At 39.6% G+C, this 17,306-nt stretch overlaps 1 protein-coding gene across 8 annotated transcripts in view; it reads left to right on the forward strand.

Annotated features, from left to right (window-relative positions):
- dennd1a (DENN/MADD domain containing 1A) overlaps positions 1 to 10,879 on the forward strand; it is a 29,676-nt gene extending 18,797 nt beyond the window's left edge. For 2 of the 8 annotated variants that reach the window (XM_027016876.2, XM_027016878.2), the window contains exons 20-24: positions 14 to 103; positions 3,949 to 4,019; positions 4,867 to 4,995; positions 7,394 to 7,670; positions 7,812 to 10,879. In XM_027016876.2, coding sequence (XP_026872677.2) covers positions 14 to 103; positions 3,949 to 4,019; positions 4,867 to 4,995; positions 7,394 to 7,670; positions 7,812 to 8,717 — 1,473 coding nt within the window. In that variant the 3' untranslated portion in view covers positions 8,718 to 10,879. The other 6 variants (XM_027016877.2, XM_027016882.2, XM_027016880.2 and 3 more) reach the window with 6 other exon arrangements.
- The last annotated feature ends 6,427 nt before the right edge of the window (positions 10,880 to 17,306 follow it).

Raw genomic sequence — 17,306 nt, forward strand, 5'->3', positions numbered from 1 at the left:
GTGTGTGCTGAAGCAGTCGGAACGAGGTCCCCCCCCTCGGCCAACCGCTCCCCAACGGCCCCCTCCCCCCATTCTCTCCAAACTACATCGCAGCACTCAGCCAGTGAGTACCCCAGTCTGCCCCTTTAACTCTGACCTCACGTTTTAGACTTGCTCACTCTTTCCTGTCCTTGCTAATATGTATCACTGACTGCATGTGGATGCCATCGTTATTTCTTATGTGAATGTAGCCTACAGTAAGACAGCTTACTGAGTGACACAAAACAGCTAGAGTTAGGGTTGGGGTCAGGAGTGACAAATTCATAGCGCAATAGGTTTATTTATTTAATAGTTTATTTATGCCTGAGATGATATTCAAGTGGTTCTGCTAGCATTCTCTTCTCAGTCACTGCATCTAATGAATTCATGGTGAGTCATGTGAGAGAGCCAACTTTCCTAAATATCTTATTTAAGCATTTGACCTTTCTAACAGACCAATAGGATAGAAGCATAGAAAGGAACACAGACTTGCATGCAGAAGAGAAGACTGTCCTGGACTTTCGTGTAGTTTGTCAGTGTTGTTACATCAGTCCAATCTGCAGATCCAGTAGTCCCCTAGATACCTGTCCCCACATCCCCTCCCTGGATGTCCCTGGTCTCAGATACTCCTTAATGTGGCAGAAATCTACAACCAGTTCCTTTGCCTTAATATTACCTGCATGTGGTTTTCACTGCACCATGAGACAGAGGACTCTGACAAAAGAATTTTAGCTGCTGGCATGGACTAAAGTTGCTGTAGATGTCTGAGGAAACTGGGAGGAAGAAATACACCAGTTGTAGTGATATACTGTAGACAAATCCTTTCGTGTTCTCTGAGAACATCCCAATGAAAATGCAGAAGTGAGTTAATTGCCTCGTCCTCTTTTACATAATTCAAAGTAGGGCTGTGCAATATGAGCAGGATCTCATAGCCTGATATAGGTCACTTCATATCCCAATAACGATGCATACTGTGATATAGCACCTTCTCTATACATCCAACAAATAAATAGTTTATAAAATGACAACATGTAAAGATCTATTTCTTATAGATTTTAATTATATATTGAATAAATAAAAAATAGAAAACACCTTTTAACTACAGTTTCTAGTAAAATATATACTCGTTAACTGTAGAACTGTGTGTGTGTGTGTGTGTGTGTGTGTGTGTGTGTGTATAAACACGCAGTGGCATGCAAAGGTTTGGGCACCCCTGGTCAAAATATATGTTACTGTGAACAGTTAAGCAAGTTGAAGATGAAATTATCTCCAAAAGGCAGCTGCTTCTATAACAAGAGAATAGTGATGATAGCAGCAGTAGTTTTATACTGTTGCTCATTAGAATAGGATTTTGTTAAGGTGATCACCTATTCAGCATCTCATTAAGTAGCATGAGGTGTATCTGTGAAGGAATTCAACAAACACTTGAAAGGCTGCTGTACATGTGGAGATGCAGATTTAAGAAAAAAATTGGAGTGGTCTCATTTTCTTCTGGAGATACATTGTGTGTGTGTGTGATTTAGTTATATATAACTAAATCATATATATATATATATATATATATATATATATATATATAATATATATATATATATACGCACACACACTGTTGTGTGGTAGATCCCAGCCTCTATCTTGTATTCAGAGCTAGTATTTCTTTATATTAACCCTTTTCCACTATTTGTTGGTGGTATATATCGTGCAGGGGTTTCTCTTCCCATGATGGTTCCTGCTCCTCCTCAGTTCATCAATTGGGGACATTTTCTTGTCATACTCTTGGATCTTTGCTGTTTCACCCTAGATAGTGGCACTGTTCCTCACTAATCCTCCCCCCCCCACTTAGTGTTTAGTCTCAGAGTGCTGAATTTGGGACGCAACCCTCCATACATTATTGAGGAGTTTCCTCGTCTTGATGTCAGTGGCTTCTATCTCCTCCTTTGGCCAGCTGATTATGCCAGTGGGGTATCTGATGGCTGGTAGAGGGTAGGTGTTGATAGCTTGGATCATGTTCTTCCTGTTCATTTGACTTCTCAGGACTTGCCTCACTCTTTGTAAAAATTTGGCTGTGGCTGCTTTCCTTGTGGCTTCATCAATTTGCCTGTGGGATTCCAAGGTACTTGAAGCTGCCCTCAACATCTGCTATGTCATCAAGTTGTATACCACAGCAAACATCACGAGGTTTCTCATGGTTGCTCCATTTCTTGGCCACTGTCCATAGCCACCCTTCAGGATGAGTTCACTGAGGGGGTTCAGGCCTAGACAAAACAGTAGCGGTGACGGGGTAAATCCCGCACTTGATGGGGAGTCATGCTATTGGTTTGACGTTAGCCTCTATAGCCATCTTCCACAGTTACAGAAATAGTTACAGGAAACATGCTAAAGAAAAATCTTCATTCATCACATGGAGACATTGTATTGAGATTAAAAATGTACCAGGTCTCGCTCTACAAGAGGATTTTTTTTCTCCACCTGTTGGAGACCGATGGACTACTTCCATCCCCATAACGTGTAAAGCATTAACTTCGTGTCCCGCCTTGCCACCACTGGAGATTTCCCATCCATAAAACCTTTGTGTCATTGTCCTAGAATGTATTAAATGTTTGTGTATTATACAAGTACTGCTTGTCTATTCTCAACATTGATAATTTCCAGTGAATTCAGCACATTAATAGTTTTATCCAGGATTGTAACCTGTTTATTCACCTTCACATCAGGGTACATCCAGTCTTCATTTTTTAAGACATGTTCAGCACTCCAATTGTTAATACCTTATGCAGTTAGTAAGTTGTTGGTTTTTTTTTTCATTTTTTGTTTTGTTTTGTTTTTATTTTTGTTTTACTAGGTTTTAATATGACATCTTCATTTCAAATAACCATATTTTTTTTGTCTGCCATAATAGGTTTGTATTTATCAAATCATATGTTGGTTTAAAGGAAATCATGTATTAGAAAGATAAAAAAAATAAAATAATTACTGTTGATGCGCAAAATAAATGTACCCCAAGATGCACTGGTTAAATTATGCATTTAAATAGCTCGATTTTTCTTTAATTTGAAGAGTTTGAAAGGAAGTGTAATTTATCAATGCTTTGCACCTGTATTTCGTTTTGTATTTTGATTGTATTCTGTAGCTGGAGGTACAAATCTTTTACTTTGATTTAATATGATATAATATTATAATATGATATTATATATAATAACTTGTATATCATATAAGTGGGTGTGGTTTTGCATTTAAAACTATTATAACGTCATCATCACACTGAAGAAGGCTGTGTACCGAAACACCTTTGTACTTTTTTATGATTCCAATTAATAATAAGCTATTACATGAGTGCTTTCCATATTTATCATTTGTAAATTTTATACCTGACATGTAAAAAATTGAATTTGACTATATTTTTTGTGTTTATAAATCACAGCCAGAGAGAAATGATGAGTGCATCCTGAAGTATATGGTCTCAGAATTTGTACACATCTGTGTACATTTAGGGAGTAGATTAATTTACCCACTTTTTTCACGTACCCCACTCTCTGTTTACACTGTAAACGTGTGCGTGTGGAGTATAGTATTTGGATAAATGTGTTGGTGTGGGTGGGGAAATATATTTTCACCTTGGCAGAGTCCACTGGCCACCTCTTGGCATGTATACATTTTTCATTGTACAGAAGCCCTTTACACATCTACCTTTTTTTCTTATCTATAAAACTACTGCACAAATATGTTTAATTTTATTAATATGTTATGAAATTATTCTTTCTGTGTTGTGCTGGCATCAGGTCCACTTTTGTCTCAGTTTGTCCTAACACTGTTCTTTGGGGTGGATGGGTGTGCACTGTGTGTGTGTGTGTGTGTGTGTGTGTGTGTGTGTGTGTGTGTGTGTGTGTGTGTGTGTGTGTGTGTGTGCTTGGTACAATTGCATGTCTGTAGGCTCGCCCCCCTCGGCCACTAGTGTCAAAGAGGCCACGCAGCAATGTGGGATTGGAGGGCAGTCCTGAACAGTAAGACAAAGCACACAAACGGACACGGCACTGTGTGTAATGCGATCTGTTACTCACTATTTTCTCAAATTTCCACAGTTAGATTTAAGTTTGTAGCTTGGTGACTATTTTCATCTTTCTGTTGAATATTGTCACACCACACTCTTACATCACCATTGCCTATTTTATATTCAGGTTTCACAGGTTTTCTTGATTGTCATTAATAGCAGGCAACATGCATTGCTTCTAAAACTGGTCATCCCTGACATCATAGTTGCTGCTGCCAGCTTCTGACTGGCTGTTTGACCCTGAAGCACAAGTTTTAGAAGAGAGCCATAGCACTAGCTGTACATCAGACAACTTATTAAAGCTTTGCTACCTTTTTGCACAGAAACTTGCATTTTGTTTCAAAACTAGAATGAGCTGTTGTCTTTCCCTTGAATCTTTATACATTTACTCAACAAAATTGGTATATTTTGTGGTGCTATTAAAAACAAATGAAATGTTTCTAATAATGCATATAATTTCAATATAATTATGAGCAAATGTGATTTTAAATTGTGTAACCAAATTACTGCAGTCTAAATAGAACTTCTGGGGTCAGTGCTGACTAATATTAACTCTTGAATAGTAGCTCTTTAATTCATAATAACCAATCACCATTTTATAGTAATAATGAATGATTATGGTTGTTCATGATTGCATTATTGTATGTCTCACAGTGCCTTTCTGTCTTTCTATCTTGGGTTGGTCTGTATTTTATTCATGCTTCACCCTATGTGCTCATGCTCGATGTTCCTTATTTGTATGCATGTGTACACGAGTGTGTATGTGCACTGTGCTTCTTTTTCTCTTTCGCTCTCTCTAGCTATATGCGCCCTACACGTCACTACACTGTGTTTCTGTGTGAGGACTCCTCTGGTGATGAGCTCTCGCAGGATGACGAGTCTGTCTCCACTTTTCCTGACCACTTCCTGCTGTCCACCCCTTTCGAATGGTCTCTTCAATAATCTAATTCTGAACCAGTCACAGCATGTCCCTCTCTTTCTTTCTTAGCCTATAGAGCTCACATGTCACGGGATCATCCAGGTGGCAGCAAGTTTAGAGAAGTCAGTCTTGGATGTGACAAATTCAGAATACACTTGCCTAAAATTCTGGTAGGCAACCAGATCGTGTAGCAAGAACACAAGTTTCGTATAAGCATTCTTAAAAGACTCCAAAGGTGATTGAGAATGTATCACAGACAAATCCTGTGGTGGGATCAAAGGTTTAGAGACAAGATTGGTGGCTGATTTGGGTGGAGATGACATTTTTGCCCATGCGCTTGGAAAAACAGTTCCCTGGGTAATGAGAGTGGTCAGGGTTCATATCGGCCCCTTTTGGATTATATCTGCTAACTACAGTCTCTTTGGCTAGTGAGGGACAATCCGGACAGATTTGTTTGTTTGTTTGTTCTGGTGAGAATCATCGATATAAGGTGCAGGGCTACAAATGTACAAAGCACATTTGGCTACTGAGCCAAAGGAGTCAGTGGATACACACCCAACTACTCAATCCTTTCTGTAACAAAGAAAAACAGAAGACAATATATATTTGTGCACAAGACAAAGATCTGCAGCAGCCTACATTCCTCCTAAATCTGACTGACCACCTGAAGGCGAAGTATCTACTCTCTGTATAGAGGGGTTTACAGTGGAGAGGAGATCCACTCCTGTGTTCATTAAGACCAGTATTTGAGTTGAATGTAGCATGCGAAAATGAAGGGTAAAAAGTATGAGATAAAAATGTGGTGAACAGTTATAGGAAAGGTTTGTGCACATTACAGAGACATGGCAACCAAGTGCTGTTGGCTGCCTTCGTATTCTGCCCCGATCCTCAGGTCAGAGACATCTGTTATCACTGCTATAGCTTGCTGATAGTGACAGAGGGCACACAGACACAGTGCAGTGACTCATCACCAAAGGTCTTTTATTCTTAGGAAGGCAAAAGGGAGCTAAAGTGGAAGCTATAAGATTTCTTTGCAGAGTACAGACAGGTGTATGGAAGTGTGTGAACCTAAAAATAAAATCAATCTGGAATCCAAGGCCACTAAACAGCTCTTTGTGGGATTTATTCTGAAACCCAAGCTGCTGAGATGGTAGACAGGTATCACCGTGTTTCACACTGCCTGCTTCATTGTAGATGAAGAGAGGTGAGACCTTTGCATCCGACCGTGCCCAAAGCATGGCTCTGAGCACTGTAGGTAGCGAATGATTGCAGTGGAGACAATTCAGGAGATTCATCAATAATGCCAGCTAGGCTGTAATTTTCAGCCCTCTTGGGTACAGGCTCTGAAGGCAGGCAGAAATTTGGGTTGTCCTTAGGCAGGGCAGTATGTGCAGATTGTCCAGAATTTTCACCACTGTGGCAGTAAACGTCATAAATTTACAGGGAGCGGAACAACAGTGGGATGTAATATGCCTGCGCAGGCAGAATTCTCTTTTGCCCAGGAGCAGATGAGCATAGCAAAACCTAGCAGGTTCTGCTAAGAACTTAAAATTCAAGTTAATTTCAGGAAATTAATTTGCTTAACTTAATGAAAAATAGAATATCCTGAGTTGAATTTGAGTAAAGGAGAAATTATCCTGCTGCCAGATTCGCCTTAACACATTAAAGACCATCAAAGAACAGCAGCAGAAGTAAAATCTGCTAAATGTTGTATTTAATACAAAATACCTCTGCAGCAGTAATGCATTGGAGAAAAAAATGGAATCCTCTATTCAGTGATAAATGTGTTGTGCATAACATCTTTTGCCAGGTCTGCAACAGAGGATTTATAATCTTCACAAGGAAGAGCACAAGAATGCAGTCGCAGTAATTTGGGGGAGGAGTGGCAGGGCCATCATGTCACAATCATTGATTGTAGTTTTTTCGCTATTATCTAAAGTAAATCTGTTGGATATGATTGTGCTTCTGAAACCGTGATATCACGTGGCTAGAGAGCTCTATAGATGCATTAGTGTAGTCTGTTCTCTGAGGGGAAAACAAACTTTTTTGCAGAACACTTAATCTTGGAACTCTTACAATTATTCTTAAAAGATTAATTTCTAGTCTGACAATAGACAAAAAATAATCATCAAAAGAGTCTTCAGATATGGTCTGAACTGAATTCAGTGGAGTTAGTACAGCTGGACACAAGCTTTTTTTTTCCATCTTGTGTCATGGTGTGATGAGGCAATGTTGTTTCAGCACTGCACAAGCTTCGCATCATTAAATATAATGCTAATTTATAATACTATAATATTTCCATCCAGTGCCTGATTTTTTTGTAACTATATAAGATATCCACTTGTATGGATAGCTCAGTTATGTTGAGTATGTTTGTATCTCATTGTATGCATGTCTGTATGTGTCAGGCCTCAGCCATACAGGTCTCTGAAGGAGGCTGAATTTGTAGAGGGAGAAGCGGTGGCAAGGTGTTTCCAGGGTAACACAGCCCCACCTAGCCCTGTACAAGACAAGTTCTCTGAGCTGAGTTTGTTGGAAGGTTCTTTCAACAGCCAGCAGATGGAGCCCACACATTCCTTACATACCAAAACCAACACACACACCCCGCTCAGCACAGCACGAAGCCTAGAGGAGCTACGCTTAGTCTGTGAGCAAGAGGAGCAGCATACAAGTGTCAGCTACCAGGTGCCCAGCTTACCCTCTGGAATGAATGCTCCATAGAATTCACTAGGTGTATGATTCTTTTTGGATTGCTCTGCATGTGTTTTAAAATATATGCACATATATGTAAACCAGCTTAAGTGTGCATTTGTGTGTATTTTGTAGTTTAGTGGTGATGAACGCATTTGGACTCTCCCAGCTCTGAAACACTCCAGCTACAATAAGCTGCGGAAGGGGCCAGATACAGAGTCTCCTCGTTGGGATAGGCCACTGTCTGTGCCACCCCTGGAGCCTCCAGAGACTCAGCCACCCAGCCAAGAGAGCTCTGCACCCAGCGCAGAGGGGAGCATTACAATTCCTCGCCCTCAGGGCCGCAAAACACCAGAACCAGGAGCAGTACTTTCGCCAGCAGTGACCCTGCTGCAAGGGCTGAGGCAGGGTGAGAAGGAGGTGAGCATGAGTGTTGGGGGGAAGGAATTCCGGCAGGCACTTAACATGTCCCCTCTGCCACAGCCTCACCCACCCAACATGGGGACAGATCCTGACCTTCTCAGTTTGCTGGACCCTCTGAGTAGAGCAGAAGAGCCCTCTAAACCACCCCTGCCCCTGCAGCCTGCCTTGCATCCATTCCACCCCCAACTCTCCCTCAATCCCTTCACACCACCCTCCCACTATCCCCTTCAGAGACAATACAGCCCTGTTGCTCCAGGCAACCCCTTCAGCTCCAACTATACGCCCCCCCACATTCATGCTTACTTTCAGAGCCCACACCCTTCCCCACCACTCTCAGTGTTTGGTTACCCTTCCCCTACAGGTGGAACCCAGATCAGTGGGCCGTGGCCAGTCAACAGAGCCCTACTGACCTCCAGCAGCAGTATCTCTCTGTCTAGCCTATTAGACTCCCCAGCCCCATCATCCCTAACCCAGGCTTTGCCCCCCACCCACCCTGCAGATTCAACCAGTGACCCCTTCAGTGACCTTCTTACCATGGCAACAACGCCCATTGTTACAGCAACACCCCCTAAAAAAAAGGTGGAGGACTTGCGCAGGAGATGGGAGACTTTTGACTAGCTCCATCCATGTGGTATCTATTGCCATCTATTGTCAATGAAGGACAGCCCTTGTCTAATGACCAACCAAGAACAAATTGATTTTTGAAAGGACTGTGCTCTTTGCTGGCCTGGAAGATTTGCTACTTGTGTGTATATGTGTGTAGGGCATAAACTAATGCTCCATCTGCATTCACGTTTTCTCTGAGGATGACTTGATCGTCAGCAAAATCCGGCCATTGATTGGCCGTACATCCCATATAGTGCAATGGTGAAGGGTAAAAGTTCATGTACGAGGTACTGTGTTGGCATTTATCTCTGTGTTGGCATATCTGAGACTACCAGTTCCCATATTAACCACACTAATGATGTAGCCAATTTGGTGTGAAACTCCCAGTCTTCTATCATTGCCACTTTAGAAGCAGAAAAAACTTTGTAGAGCTATGTAGGATTTAGAATTAGAAGACTGCATTGTCCACCTGGTAAACTCCACCATCAGCATGTTTAGCTCTTACACAGTAATGGATTCCTTGGAAGTCTTTTTTTTTTTTTTTTTCTTTTTTTTTTTTTTCTTTTCCCCCACCCCTATCTCAACCTATAACCCTTGATTTCACTATTAAATCCAAACTATCAGTTCTATATTCAGAGTGCACAGGACAATAAGTACATTACACAAAGTGTGCTGTATCCACTGTTCACACTACTGTACACATGAAGTTCAACCCACTACAGTCTAGATATCTGAAACCATAACCTGATTCTGAAAATTTATCTACTCATTGTTAAGCGTTTACTGACAATTTTCCTTGGACAGTTTCACTGTCTTTGTCCTGCTCAGGCAAACTGAACTTATACTTTGGCTGGCTGAAGTAAACTGGGTTCAGGAGATTAACCCAACAACTAACCCCTAACCCAAGTTAACCTAGAGTCAGCTGGCTGGCTATCCATGACTTCTGCTTGTAGCTTTCCTGTTGTATGAGTGTGGTGTGAGCTGGGGTAAGAATTCCAAAGTATCAGTGTGATGACTGGTGAATGTTAGTGGGGTTGTCCTTGGTGAAAAGAGCATCGAAAGCTGGAATTCAATTAAAACTTTGAAGGATCAAGCAGTCAGTTCAGTTCAGTCAGAGGGTTCTTGATAAGAACTACATAAATTTAGAGTGCTGTGAAGTAAAGGAACCTGCTTCTTATATTCTGGTGTTAGTGATGGAACACTAACTGGGTAAATCAGACTTTATTCAAAATGGGAGTTTAAATGATGTGGAGTATTATATAAACAGTGGTCTTAGATCCCTGTAGCAGTCCAAAGAGATGTTGTAGATTAAAATATTCTGTGTGGCATGTTGATCTTTTCCAGCCCAAATGTTCCTGATGACTTAATCTGAGTGTGTGGTTGTGTGTCCTCCACTGATGGCTCAGTAGATGACCTGGATGGCTATATAGCGCAGATAGAATAGTAATAGTCGTCATTGCATTTTTTTAAGAGTCTCAGCATAAATTTCAGCCAGTCCAATGTTAACCAGCAAAGATTAATATTTTGCATTAAACCAGAACATTTTGTTCCTGACTCTGCAGTTACTTGCGCTCCCTGACTATTCTTCACCACTCCAGTCAGGATTCAGCAGTGACATGAGCAGGGACTAATGAAAGCAGCTGTTACACTTCATCAGTCAAATATCACATCCCTTGACTGATATCAATATAAATTAAATGAAAAACCAGAGGACTGTTTTTTTGTTTTTTGTTTTTTTGTTTTTTAGAACAAGAAATATGTTGTGTGTTAGAGACTAAGGCCACTGTAGCCTTAGGATTTTATTTTGTCTGAGGAGTCTTAATGAGAGTCATATTACCATTTATTGGCTCCCACCAAACTCACTATTGTAAGATCACTGGTGACGGTGCCTTAATGGCCTCTTGCTGAGTACATGCCTGCACTTTGTTCAGAGACTGCAGAGCTCTTTTCCTCAATAAACAAATTTGAATGCAGGTCTTTTTTCTTAATTGTATGTGTGTAAATCAGTATAGATATTATCAAATGTAGCTACCCACACTGACTAAAGCAGGATTAGGATCTAAGACTAGAATTAGGGTAATGGTGAATAAGACACAAATGCAGATTAAAGATTCAAAATAGGAAAAGGTGTTGTCTGAAACATCCTAGTTTTCTGTGTGTGTGTGTGTGTATATGTATATGTATATATATGTATGTGTATGTATGTATATGTATCTATATGTATGTGTATGTATGTATATGTGTGTGTGTATATGTATATGTATATATATATATATATATATATATATATATATATATATATGTATATGTATATATATATATATATATATATATATATATATATATATATATATATATATATATATATATATATAATGAGAGATAAAGAAGAGAGAACCTTTGAATTTGTTTTAATTTGTATTTAATTTTGTTTGATCATATCATATTTTACTCTGCTGATTCAGATTTTGTTTTTAATTCTGTTCATGTTTTCTCTTTTTTGCTAATAAAAGATTATTTGGACAGGACAAACTGATGTGGGTACAATAACCACCTTACACCACTGTACATCTTCAAGCAATGAATGTTAACAACCCGCATTTGCTGTGATTTTAAAATTATTGTACTTGTTTCAATGGGGAACCTCCACAAACTGGAATACTACTTAATTTTATATTCTAGCCGATATTAGGGAGTTAAGAGGTAACATTTAATCCTGCATCTTGAGTTTGAATCTTTGATCAATTTCTTTTAGTGCCGCAACATCTCCAGTACAAGTATTAATGTTATGTTCCCACAGCCTACATTACAGCATTAACTGGTCAATGTGAACATTGCAAATATTAAAACAGTTTGTTTTCATGTACATAAACTATTTTCCCTTGAAATAGAGGGTGCAAAGTGTTTTCTTATCATGCATTACATTTTGATTACAAACAGTATGTTTTGCACTGAAACAGTGTATAAGTCGATTACAATGCTTGGAAATGCTGTTTCGTACTTGTCAGAACTGAAAGAACAGAGTTGCAAATTGCAACTCTGCAAATTGCAAAGATATCAGAACAGTTTGTCTTCACTTACATAAACTATTTTCACTTGAACTACGTCCTACGTTTTTTTCTTTTTATGCATTATATTTTGGTTTAAATCAGTTTGTCATGCACTGAAACAGTGTATAAGTCGATAACAATGCTTGGAAATGCTGTTTCGTAGTGGGCAGAAGTGAAAGAACAGAGTTGCAATTGCAGTGTGCAAATTCCAAAGATATTCAGAACAGATTGTTTTCATGTACATAAACTATTTTCACTTGAAATACATCTTAGAAAGTGTTTTCTTATCATGCATTACATTTTGATCAAAAACAGTATGTTTTGCACTGAAACAATAAGTCGATAATGCTTGGAAATGCTGTTCCGTAGTGGGCAGAAGTGAAAGAACAGAGTTGCAATTACTTGCAAAGTACAAATTGCAAAGATATCAGAACTGTTTGTCTTCACTTACATCTATTTTCACTTGAACAACGTCCTACGTTTTTTCTTTTTGTGCAATGCATTTTGGTTAAAATCAGTTTGTCTTGCACTGAAACAGTGTACAAGTCGATAACAGTGCTTGGAAATGCTGTTTCGTACTTGTCAGAACTGAAAGAACGGAGTTGCAATTTCTTGCAATGTGCAAATTTCAAACATGTCAAACCTGCTTGTTTTCACATGCATAAAGGAGTTTCACTTGATATGCATGCTTCAAAGTGTTTTCTTATCATGCAATACAGTTTGGTTAAAAACTATGTTTTACACTGAAACAGTGTATAAATCGATTATAATGCTTGGAAATGCTGTTTCGTAGTGCGCAGAAGTGAAAGAACAGAGTTGCAAAGTGTTAGTGTTAGGGAAGGGTTAAGGTTAGGGTTGGTTTAGGGTTAGGTTAGGGTTAGGCTTAGGTTAGGGCTAGGATTTAGGTTTCGGGTTTAGAGTTGGGTTAGGGTTAGCGTAGGGTTTAGGGTTAGGTTGGGTTGGGGTGAGGTTTAGGGTTAGGTTAGGGTTTATGGTTTAGGGATGGGGTTAGGTTTAGGGTTAGGTTTAGGTTAGGGTCAGGTTAAGAGTTAGGTTAGGGTTAGGATTTAGGGTTAGGTTAGGGTTAGGTTAAGGGTTAGGGTTAAGGATAGAGTGAGGGTTTGGGTTAGGGTGAGGGTTAGGGTTAAGGTTAGACTTAGGGTTTGGATTAGAGTTAGGGTTAGGTTCAGCATTAGGCTTAGATTAGGGTTAGTTTAAGGTTTAGGGTTTAAGGTTTAGGGTTAATGTAGGGTTAGGTTTAGGTTGGGGTTTGGGTTTGGGTTAGGGTGAGGGGTAGGGGTAGGTTAGGGATAGGATTAGGGTTAGGGTTTATGGTTGGTTAAGGGTGAGGGTTAGGGTTAGGTTAAGGGTTAGGGTTTAGGTTAGGGATTAAGGTTAGGGTTAGGTTAAGGGTTATGGTTAGTGTAGGGTTAGGGTTAAATTAGGGTTAAGGTCAGGGTTTAGGGTTAGATTAGGATTAAGGTTAGGGTTCGGGTTAGTTTAGGGTTAGGTTAAGGGTCAGTTTAGAGTTAGATTTAGGATTTGGGTTAGAGTTAGGCTTAGGTTTAGGTTAGGGTTAGATTAGGGGTTAGGGTTAAGGATAGAGGTCAGATTAGGGTTAGGGTTAGCCTTAAAGTTAGGATTAGGGTTAGTGTTAGGGCTAGTATTGGGTTAGGGTTAAAATTAAGGTTAAGGTTAGGTTATGGTTTAAGGGGTAGGGTTAGATTAGGGTTAAGGTCAAGGTTTAGGGTTAGGTTAAGGTTTAGGGTTAAGAATAGAGTTAGGGTTCGGGTTAGGTTTAGGGTTAGTTTAGGTTAGGGTTAGGTTCAGGGTTAGGGTTAAGGATAGAGTTCAGGTTAGGGTGAGGGTTAGGGTTTGCGTTAAAGTTTGGATTAGGGTTAGTGTTAGGGCTAAGGTTGGGGTTAGGTTAGGGTTTAAGGGTTAGGGTTAGCGTAGGATTAGGGATAGAGTTAGGGTTGGGTGAGGTTTAGGGTTGGGTGAGGTTAAGGGTGAGGGTTAGGTTAGGGTTAAGTATAGAGTTTGGGTTAGGGTTAGCGTTAGGGTTAGTGTTAGGACTAGGGTTGTGTTGGGATTAAGCTTTAGGTTAGGGTTTTAGGGTTAGGTTAGGTTAAGAGTTAGGGTTTGGGTTAGGGTTGGCTTAGGTTAGATTAAAGGTTAGGGTGGTGGTTAGGGTTAGGTTAGGGTTTAGGGTTAGTGTTAGAGTTAGGGTAGGGTTAAGGTTTAAGGGTTTAGGGTTAGGATTAGGTTAAGAGTGAGGGTTAGGTTAGGGTTAAGGATTTGGGTGAGGGTTAAGGTTAGAGTTAGGGCTTGGGTTAGGTTAAGGTTAGGCTTGGTTAAGGGTTAGGGTTTAAGGTTAGGCTTGGTTAAGGGTTAGGGTTTAAGGTTAAGGCTAGGGCTAGGGTTAGGGTTAAGGATCGAGTTAGGGTTAGGTTAGGTTGAGGGTTAGGTTAGGGGTTAGGGTTTAAGGTTTAGGGTTAGGTTAGGATTAGGTTAAGGGTGAGGGTGAGGGTTAGGGTTTAAGGTTTAAGGTTAGCGTAGGGTTAGGGTTTAGGTTAGAGTTAGTGTTAGGGTTAGATTAAGGTTAAGGTTAGGCTTGGTTAAGGGTTAGGGTTTAGGTTTTATGGTTAGGGTTAAGGTTTAAGGTTAGCGTAGGGTTAGGGTTTAGGTTAGAGTTAGTGTTAGGGTTAGATTAGGGTTAAAGTTAGGCTTGGTTAAGGTTAGGGTTACAGCTAGGGTTAGGGTTAAGGATAGAGTTAGGGTTAGATTAGGTTAAGGGTGAGGGTTAGGGTTAAGGGTTTGGGTTAGGTTAAGGGTTAGGGTGAGGGTTAAGGTTAGAGTTAGGGCTTGGGTTAGGTTAAGGTTAGGCTTGGTTAGGGTTAGGTTAGGGTTAGATTAGGGTTAAGATTAGGGTTTAGGGTTAGGTTAAGGGTTAGTTTGAGAGTTAGGGTTAAGGTTTGGTTTAGGGTTAGGGTTAGGTTTAATGTTAGTGTTAGGGTTTAGGGTTAGTGTTAGGCTTAGGTTTAGGTTAGGGTTAGGTTAAGGGTTAGAGTTAGGGTTAAGGATAGAGTTGGGGTTAGGATTTGGGTGAGGTTAGGGTTAGTGTTGCGTTAAGGGTTTGGGTTAGGGTTTAAGGTTTAAGGTTAGCGTAGGGTTAGGGTTTAGGTTAGAGTTAGGGTTAGATTAGGATTAAGGTTAGGCTTGGTTAAGGGTTAGGGTTAAGGATAGAGTTAGGGTTAGAGTTAGGGTTAGATTAGGTTAAGGGTGAGGGTTAGGGTTAAGGGTTTGGGTTTAAGGTTTAGGGTTAGGGTTATGTTAGGGTTATCTTATGGGCTAGGGTTTACTTTAGGATTAGGGTTTAAGGTTTAGGGGTACAGTTAGTGTGGGTTTAGGGTTAAGGTTAACTTAAGGGTTTAGGTTAGAGTTAGGGTTAGGGTCAGGTTAAGGGTTAGGGTTAGGTTAGGTTAAGGGTTAGGGTGAGGGTTAGGTTAAGGTTAGGCTTGGTTAAGGGTTAGGGTTTAAGGTTTAGGGTTAAGGTTAATGTTAGGGTTATCTTGTGTGCTAGGGTTTACTTTAGGATTAGGGTTTAAGGTTTAGGGGTACAGTTAGTGTGGGTTTAGGGTTAAGGTTAACTTAAGGGTTTAGGTTAGAGTTAGGGTTAGGTTAGGGTCAGGTTAAGGGTTAGGTTAGGTTAAGGGTTAGGTTAAGGGTTAGGGTGAGGGTTAGGTTAAGGTTAGGCTTGGTTAAGGGTTAGGTTAGGGTTTAGGGTTAGGGTTTAAGGTTTAGGGTTAGGTTAGAATTAGGTTAAGGGTTAGGGTTTATCTTATGGTTAGGGTTTAAGGTTTAGGGTTAGGGTTAGTGTGGGGTTAGGGTTAGGTTAGGGTTAGATTAGGGTTTAGGGTTAGGTTTAGGGTTAGGGTTAAGGATAGAGTTGGGGTTAGGGTTTGGGTGAGGGTTAGGGTTATTGTTAGGGTTAAGGCTTGGGTTTGGTTAGGGTTAATCTTAAGGTTAGGGTTAGGTTAGTGTTTAAGGATTAGGGTTAGTGTAGGGTTAGGGTTAAGGTTAGGGTTAGGTTAAGGGTTAGGGTTTAAGGTTAAAACTTGAAATATGCCTTAGAACGTGTTTTCTTTACCATTTCATTTAGATTGCGAACACTATATCTTGTTCTGAACTACTACTTAAGCAATTAGAATGCTTGGAATATGAAGATGTTACAACTGCTTCTTTTCCCTTGCACACACTGTTAAAACTTGAAATACGTCTTAGAACCTCTTCTGTTATCCATTTCATTTTGGTTGAGAGAAATATATCTTCCTCTGAAACACTGCTTAAGCAGTTAGAATGCCTGCAATAAGATGTTACAACAGATTCTTTTCCCTTGCACACTGTTAAAACTTGAAATTCGTCTTAGAACATGTTTTCTTATCTACTTCGTTTTGGTTGAGAACAGTATATCTTGCTCTGCAACACTCTTTAAGCAATTAGGATGCTTGCAATTTGAAAAAGTTACAACAGCTTCTTTTCCCTTGCACACATTGTTAAAACTTGAAATATGCCTTAGAACGTGATTTCTTGTCCATTTCAGTTTGATTGCGAACACTATATTTTGCTCTGAAATACTGTTTAAGCAATTAGAATGCTGGCAATAAGATGTTACAGCAGTTAATTTTCCATTGTACACACTGTTAAAACTTGAAATACGTCTTAGAAGATGTTTTCTTATCCATTTCCTTTTGGTTAAGAGCACTATATCTTGCTCTGAAACCCTGTTTAAGCAATTAGAATGCTTGCAATATGAAGATGTTACAACTGCTTCTTTTCCCTTGCACACACTGTTAAAACTTGAAACATATCTTAGAACATGTTTTCTTAAACATTTCATTTTGGTTGCGAACAGTATCTTGCTCTGAAGCACTGTTTAAAGCAATTTGCTTATGTTACAACAGCTTGTTTCCCCATTGCACACATTGTAAAAACTTGAAATACATTTTAGAACGTGTTTTCTTATCCGCATCATTTTGGTTGAGAACTATACATCTTGCTCAGATACACTGTTTAAGCAATTAGAATGCTTGCAATATCATGTTACAACAGCTTCTTTTCCCTTGCACAAATTTTTAAAACTTGAAATTGGTCTTAGAATAGGTTTTCTTTAGCATTTCATTTAGATTGCGCGCACTATATCTTGCTCAGAACTATTGCTTAAGCAATTAGAATGCTTGGAATATGAAGATGTTACAACTGCTTCTTTTCCTTTGCACACACTGTTAAATACTTCAAATACATCTTAGAACATGTTTTCTTATCCATTTCATTTTGGTTGCGAACAGTATATCTTGCTCTGAATCACTGTTTAAGCACATTCAATGCTTCAATGCTTTGAAACGCTGTATCAATGAGTGTAAAAGCTAAAGAACAGAGTTTCAATGTAAAGATTCTTCTTATAATGCATTACATTTTAGTCTAAAACACAATCTCTTGCCCTGAAACAGTGTTTAAGGTGAATACCAAGCTGTTTCATAGTGTGAAACAG

This window comes from Electrophorus electricus, chromosome 22, assembly GCF_013358815.1.
Source record: "Electrophorus electricus isolate fEleEle1 chromosome 22, fEleEle1.pri, whole genome shotgun sequence".
Lineage (NCBI taxonomy): Eukaryota > Metazoa > Chordata > Actinopteri > Gymnotiformes > Gymnotidae > Electrophorus > Electrophorus electricus.